The following is a 7926-nucleotide window of genomic DNA, read 5'->3' on the forward strand; positions in this document are numbered from 1 at the left end:
ACGCTCAGACAACTAACGGCTCAAAGGACCGCGTTTAAGTACTCCCAAGGAGCAATCAGTCAACGTGTCTCAGCCGGTGTCCATGGGCGGGGCCAATTGGGCGCCGTGGCAACCGTGACAGAACCCGGCGCCACCCGGCTGGGACCGACTGGGCGCCATGGCAACCGTGACAGTGTGAACAATTCCTTTAAAACAAGGACTATCAGGCTCAGAGACAGTGTCTTCCTCAGGGCCATCACCACCCTTAATAAGCACGCAAGAAATCTAATATTTAATAAATACAGTGGAACCTCGGTTTTCGAACGCCTCTCAGTTCGAACAAATCGGTGTTCGACCGAAAATTGAGAAATTCTTGCTTCGCCGTTCGGTTAAAAAATCGGAGTTCGAACACCGGTAATGCGTGAGTGCGTACGCTAGGGTGCCATGCTGAGCGGCGTACGGGTGTTTTAGCCCGAAGAAAGTCAGTGCAAGCAGGAAAGTTGCTACAGGTGAAAAAAGAAAAGTAGTGCGTACAACTATTGCATTTAAGAAACAAATAATAGCAATATATGAAGGAGGTGTGCAAGAGTCTGATCTTGCTAGGGAATACAGCATGGCTAAATCTACGATCAGTACGATACTAAAGAATAATTCACTGTCATGAATCACTTTAGAAAAGTGCTAAAAAGAAGGCAGAAGCAAGTGTCATTAGATCTGTATTTTAAGAGAAAAGAACATGCTTCCAAACAATAATTTTCCTTCCTCCTTCATCCCTCTCCCCACTGTCCACCTGCGCCTTCTGCTGACCACCACAAAGGTAAGAAATCCTATTCATAATTCTTTTCTTTGTCCTTTTTTTAATTTTTACACGTTCATATTAGCGTAATCTTTCGTACGGAAGATTACGATAACGCGAACGTACGATTAGCCTGGGTTAGCTTTATGTTTACGTTAAACATTCAAGGTAAACATTCAGGGTGTTGGAACGGATTAAAACGATTTACATTATTTTTAATGGGAAAAATGATTTCGGTGATCAAACAAATCGGTTTTTGAACAGGGTTCTGGAACGGATTATGGTCGAGAACCGAGGTTCCACTGTACCTAGTAAATAATTCTGCCGATTTAGCTTGATAAAATATGAAAGCCACAAGTGATGCAATGCATATTGTCCGATGTGATACTCATTATTTCGGAAGAAAATGCTTTTTCCTCCCCAGTATCAGTATTGTCGCACGCTGCTACCCACTGGGAATGCTGAGATCCGGCTCATCTCTGAAGAGCAGGATGACTCATTACACCAAATAATAACAGCGACCAGATGATGAAGGTGGTGTATCTGAGTCAGGTCAGGAGGATTCACCTTTTACAGTGGAACCTCGGTTCTCGACCATAATCCGTTCCAGAACCCTGTTCGAAAACCGATTTGTTCGATCACCGAAATCATTTTTCCCATTAAAAATAATGTAAATCGTTTTAATCCGTTCCAACACCCCGAATGTTTACCTTGAATGTTTAACGTAAACATAAAGCTAACCCAGGCTAATCGTGCGTTAGCGTAATCTTCGTATCTTCCGTACGAAAGATGACGCTAACATGAAAGTGTAAACATAAAAAAATCAGGCCGTTTACAAGTCATTTAGCACCCGGGTCTCCACAACAAGTGGTCAGCGGTTCATTGGAAAGGGGGCTCCGTTCCAACACCCTCAATGTTGGACTCCGTTCCAACACCTTGAATGTTTACCTGAATGTTCAACGTAAACATAATGCTAACCCAGGCTAATCGTACGTTCGCGTTTTCGTAATGTTCCGTGCAAAAGATTACGCTAACATGAACGTGTAAAAATAAAAGAAAAAGGATAAAGAAAAAAATTATGAATAGGATTTCTTACCTTTGTGGTGGTCAGCAGGAGGCGCAGGTGGACAGTGGGGAGAGGAAAATCATCAAAAGTTTTTCAACCTCTTCCAAAACTTGCAGCCGTTGCTTGCTTATAGCACTCACTCCCTTAGCCACATCACTCGATTTCACAGCCTCCTTATTCTTTAGTATCGTACTGATCGTAGATTTAGCCATGCTGTATTCCCTAGCAAGATCAGACACTCGCACACCTCCTTCATATTTGGCTATTATTTCTTTCTTAAATGCAATAGTTGTACGCGCTACTTTTCTTTTTTCACCTGTAGCAACTTTGCTGCTTGCACTGACTTTCTTCGGAGGCATAATAAGGGGCTAAAACACCCGTACGCCGCTCAGTACTGCACCCTAGCGTACGCACTCATGCATTACCGGCGTTCGAGAATTTCTCTAAATTTTTGGTCGGACTCCGACTCCGATTTGTTCGAACTGAGAGGCGTTCGAAAACCCAGGTTCCACTGTACTTGTAAACGTGGAAACCAACACTATCTTTTTTATTTGAGGGAGCAATCCTCTTCCCCAAAAATCACCTGGAGAGCAACGGGTGCCGCCAGGCCGTACTTGGTCAAGACACACTACAGGGAGTGGTGTCCCGACGACCCGAGTGGTTAAGGGATCCATGAACTGCGAACAATTATTTTAAAAAGGGTAATGGAACACTGGAAAAAATCTGAAAATTAAATATTCAGATAAAATAAAATAAACATTTATTTGTTTAGCATTTTCAGCCAATGAATTGACACTCAAAGAGCTTTGTAAAATCAAGAAAGGGAGACACATGTCTTGAGTAATACAAATATTAAAAATGGAACCATTTACAAAAATGCCTAAGACGTTATCACCAATGTTCCCTGTAATTTTCCTTACGGGTCTGAGCGTTCACACAAAGTCGGTGAGTAACGCTTGAAACAACGGCGAGCAACAGCAATCCCAAGAGTGGCAACTAAATCATTATCAAACATGTCTAAAACTTGACATCAAGTTACATTTTGCTGAGTTTCCAGCAATGAAAATTTTTTTTTTTTTTACTTTTGAATGAATTGACTCATGTACGATTGCAAAGGTTGCAGGGCCTACAAACGTCATTTGTTTTTTCAATTCTTTCACAAGATTTCCATTTTTTTTTTCCTGGTATCTTTTGTCGGATAATACCAACATTTTGGGGGGCTTATTGAGTCGGTTGCACGATACACAACTGTATTTATTCATATTTTTTTAGTGGAAGTACAATGTTGGCAACAAGATTGCCTTGGTATAATTGGAAATTATTTAAATGCAACACAAACTTCTTGTTTTTCCCTGTTTTTTCTACTTTTTTTAAATTCCCTTAAAAAATCTTATTGTGTTTATTTTTTCCCAGCTGTTACTTTCTCTTGCTTTTTTGTTCTCGATTTCCTTTTATTTGTTTCTTTTTTTCTGGCCTTTTTTCTGATTTTTTTCCTGCTCTTTTTTCTCTCCTTTTGTTTCTTTTTTTCCCTGCTCTTCACTACTTTTTCATTTTGGTATTTTTTTTAATATTTTGTATTTAGTCTTATATATTGTCCCCACCCCTTCCTTTAAGTCATTTTGTGCATAATATTAGATAATATTTGGTCATGTAGGGATTAAGGAAGCAAAAACAACCTGAAGAGCCTTTTGGGACCCGAAAGAGACGGTTATTTTTAGTGAGCCGAGCTGAAGAAGCCGGTTCTCGAAAAATTCTACTGACTTTACTCAACTTCTTTCTACTTCGACATTGACTTCCAAATACCACATTTAGAACACAGCGTCAGGGGAACCCTTGTATTTCTACCTTCATGCACTGTAACTTTGACTTAATTTGCTTCTCAATTAGCAATTTTGAGCCCTGATTTTTGTGAGCTGGCTAGATTTGAGCGGAAAAGCTCTGGGCAGTGCGCAATTGCGCACACACGCAGAAGGTACAAGTTTTATTCATGAAAATTTAGAAATAATTAACAATCAAAATAAAAAAAATATCTTTTCAAAACGAATACAGTCCCAGATACGACAAAGTGTGTTCAAAAACTGAAAATTGTACTATTGAGGAGCATTTTCTAAGCTATTATTGTGAAAGGTAGAGCCTTTCAATTCAATTTCCGCCTTCTTCACGGAAGTCTCGCGTGACTCCAACTAACTTGAAGTGAGCCGCTGTCCTGGTTGCTCAAAACAAACACGTTTTCCGCCTAAACTACGGATGAAAATGTCCACCTTGAGTTGAATAAACGTTCAGTCCGAGTGCGGCGTTAAGAAGCAAGCGCCAACAAATCTCTTGCTGAGCACGGTAAGATGTTGTCGGTCATGTTTGGTCTCATGTGCTAAACTTGTGCTAACGTGCCCTGTCGATATTCGGCAAAACACACGTAAAAGTTACATCGTAGTTCTACTCAACTGTGCACACTTTCTGGCTTCAAATGGAATTAAAATATATATTTTTGTCAATTATTTTTCTCTTAAAAGGTGGGGTGCGTCGTGTAAGGTGTCCCTAAAGAGTTGTAAGTTAAATATGTTCTTGTTAACAACAGTATTCATTAGTTTGGGATCACTCAGAATGTTTGCTTTCTATGAGGAAAACCCCTACTTATTTATTCAAACGAGTTAGCCAATGTCTGGTCGTTTGCCTATTTTAATTTATTCTTTTTGATGGCAAGTTCCAGGTGTTGCTTTTTCTTTACCAACCTGTCTTGGAGGCTTGCATCTCAGAGTCACCTATTCATGTTGACGGTTCATCCATCCATTATCTGCACCGCTTATCCTCAGTAGGGTCGCGGGGTTGCTGGAGCCCTTCCTAGCCATCTTTGGGCAGTGGGCAGGAGACACCCTGAACTGGGGGCCAGCCAGTCGCAGGGCACACCGAGACAGACAACTCACTCGCTGCATGCATGTTTTTGGAATGTGGGAGGAAACCCACGCAGGCACGGGGAGAATATGCAAACTCCACACAGGCGGTTCGATCTCATGACCTCAGAACTGTGTCGCACACGCTCCAACCACTCCAATTCCGTGCTGCATTGACGTTAATACATCCAAATGTGAACATATTCCGACTGAACACATGTATCACTAATGAACACTATTGTGTTTGGGTTTTTAAATGTGTTCAAAATCCCCAGTACTCGAATCTTACCCGGGTCTCTCTCCTTTACTAATAGTCTGGAATTGGGTCGTAGATGAAGATGTCCCTGGTGCAGCGAGTGTTCCTCTCCTGGATCTTCGGCCTTCTCTTCCTCATCATGTTGGTCCTGAAGTTGGACGCCAAAGTGAATTGGAACTGGTTCCTCATCTTTCTGCCAGTGTGGACGCTGGACGCCATTTTGGTCCTACTCCTGCTGGTCAAGCTGGCCAGAAGGTGCAAGGGCGTGCCGGAAGAGCGCGAGGAGGACCTTGGTGCAGCCCGCAGGTTGTGGTACTTGGCAGCTGTGGGACTCAAGGTTGCCTTCTGCCTGAGTTTGTGCTCCCGCTTAGAGAGGTTGACTGATGTGTGGCTCAGTGTGGTGTGCGTTCCCCTCTGGGTTCTTTTGGGGGGCATCCTGCTGGAGCTAGGACGCAGTGTCTTTCGCCCATGCTGGGAGTAAATTCCAGAGTCCCAAATTCTACGATTTGTCTCCTATCTCATGCATCAGCACGGATTACTGCAAAGGACGGATTAATTTCCAATTTAGGGTTTCTAAGTTTCCCTTTGAAAAGTCTGAAAGCATCAAAGAATGCGACAAATTGAACAAGTGGGCATTTTTTTTACCTTTAAAAACATCAGGAGCAGAGAAAAATGGGACACAAAAAGTTGTGAAGAACCATGCAGCTGTTTTAATTGCCAATATCTATTTTTAAAAGTTTTTCTAATAAATTACTCAAACATAATTGTTTGAAATCCATTAAAATGATCAGAGCTTTAGACAAGTGGTCAGCGACAATCGGGCCATGAGTCGTTTGCAATGTTGGGTACGTTACTGAAAAAAGTTAGTACAGTGGAACCTCGGTTCTCGACCCATAATCCGTTCCAGAACCCTGTTCGAAAACCAATTTGTTCAATCACCGAAATGTTTCCCATTAAAAGTAATGTAAAAACGTTTTAATCTGTTCCAACACCCTGAATGTTTACCATGAACATAAACATGAAGCTATCCCAGGCTAATCGTACGTTCGCGTTAGCGTAATCTTCCGTACGAAAGATTACGCTAACATGAACGTGTACAAATAAAAACAGGATTTCTTACCTTTGTGGTGGACGGTGGGGAGAGAAAAATCATCAAAAGTTTTTCAACCTCTTCCAAAACTTGCAGCAGTTGCTTGCTTATAGCGCTAACTTCCTTAGCCGCATCACTCGATTTCACAGCTTCCTTATTCTTTACTATCGTACTGATAGTAGATTTAGCCATGCTGTATTCACTAGCAAGATCGGAAATTCGTACACCTCTTTCATATTTAGCTATTATGTCTTTCTTAAAGGCAATAGTTGGACGAATAACTTGTCTTTTTTCCCCTGTCCTGCTTGCACCGACCTTCTTCGGAGGCATAATTAGGGGCTAAAACACCCGTACGCCGCTCAGCATCGCACCCTAGCGTACCGGCGTTCGAACTCCGATTTTTTGACCAAACAGCGAAGCAAGATTTTCTCGAAATTTTTGGTCGAACACAGATTTGTCTGAACTGAGAGGCGTTCGAAAACCGAGGTTCCACTGTATTCAGTTACATTATTCCTAAAGTAATTGTGTTTTAGGAAAAAACATTTGATTCTATCTCATCATAACACTATTTTTACTCACAGTACCATATTGTTAAATATTTAGTTATGAATAAAATGATCAAATGATGTAAACTATGAAAACAATACCTAAATAAAATGTGCAATGTATTTACTCAATGCCCTTCCAAGTCTGATACAGCATCAGATACACTAAAGAGTTGTCTGCTTGGAATTTTGTTTTTTGCGTTTACTTAAATCTTTTAGGACATCAGTTTTCTCAATTCTATAACATTAGTGTCTGGTACTGTGAATAAAAATAAGTGTTATAATGAGATAAAATGCCTTTTCCCATGGCATCTAGATCCCTGCTGATCTAGTTATTACACAGTAGATTTAGGCTCATTATTATCAGTGATGTTGTTGGTTTGGTTATATTTTTAGACGTACCACCAAACCCAACTAGTTCAGGGCATCCCCTGCATACTGCCCAAAGATGGCTGGGATGGGCTCCAGAACCCCCGCGGGCTTACTGAGGATAAGCGGTTCAGATAATGGATGGATAAACTAGACCATGGTACAGAAAATGTAGGAAACCACTGCTTTAGACCATCCAATTCACACTCAAATGAGGCTTAAGCACATTGCGCTGGCGAAAACCAGTAAGTACGGTCGTACGAGGGTACTACCATTGCCTGTTGCAAATTGAGATTTAAAATCAATTATTTGCAAATGTCACAATCATCCATCAATCCTCTTCCGCGTTCAGGTCACGGGGGAAGCAGTCTCAGCAAGGAAGCCCTGAGGCCCCTGACCTCTCTATACCTAGCCCCTTCGTCCAGCTCATCTGACGGGATCCCGAGGCATTCCCAGGCCAGCCTAGAGACTGGGTTCCTCCAGCATGTCCTAGGTCATCCCCGTGGCCTCCTGTCTGTGGGACAGGCCCGGAACACCTTCCGTGTGAGGCGTCAAGGAGGCGTCCTTATCAGATGCCCGAGCCACCTCAACCGGCTCCTCTCAATGCGGAGGAGCAGCGGCTCCACACGGAGTCCCTCCCGAATGACCAAGCTCATGCAAAAATAATCATTTGAAGAGGTTGCTCTTGTTTTTCAGTGAATAGCATGAAAACCACACCATGGCCTCGATAACAGAGAATGTGTGACACCTGTATGCAATACACACCTTCATGCCAAATGGAGCAAAAGGAAACTACCACACTTTATAAATGAACTGAACTGCATTTATATAGCGCTTTTCAAGTCAAGACTTCCCAAAGCGCTTTACAGTGTGCTTCACATTTCCCAATAGCGGCCGTGCAGCCATGTAAGGCGCTAACCTGCTTATTGGGGTTATT

General features: G+C 42.1%; 1 protein-coding gene across 2 annotated transcripts; it reads left to right on the plus strand.

The window, feature by feature from the left end:
• Window positions 1-3998: 3998 nt before the first annotated feature.
• Window positions 3999-5749, plus strand: LOC148362188 (transmembrane protein 60-like). 2 transcript variants are annotated; one of them, XM_088339603.1, is made up of 2 exons: window positions 3999-4175; window positions 5044-5749. In XM_088339603.1, the coding sequence occupies exon 2, from the start codon at window positions 5062-5064 to the stop codon at window positions 5464-5466; it is 405 nt and encodes a 134-aa protein (XP_088195729.1). In that variant the 5' UTR covers window positions 3999-4175; window positions 5044-5061; the 3' UTR covers window positions 5467-5749. The 2 variants fall into 2 exon arrangements, with proteins under 2 accessions (XP_088195729.1, XP_088195730.1); XM_088339604.1 differs by having other exon boundaries at window positions 5062-5749.
• Window positions 5750-7926: the final 2177 nt, after the last annotated feature.

The sequence above is a fragment of the Urocampus carinirostris genome, chromosome 7, assembly GCF_059441175.1.
Source record: "Urocampus carinirostris isolate Australia breed hairy pipefish chromosome 7, RoL_Ucar_1.0, whole genome shotgun sequence".
NCBI lineage: Eukaryota > Metazoa > Chordata > Actinopteri > Syngnathiformes > Syngnathidae > Urocampus > Urocampus carinirostris.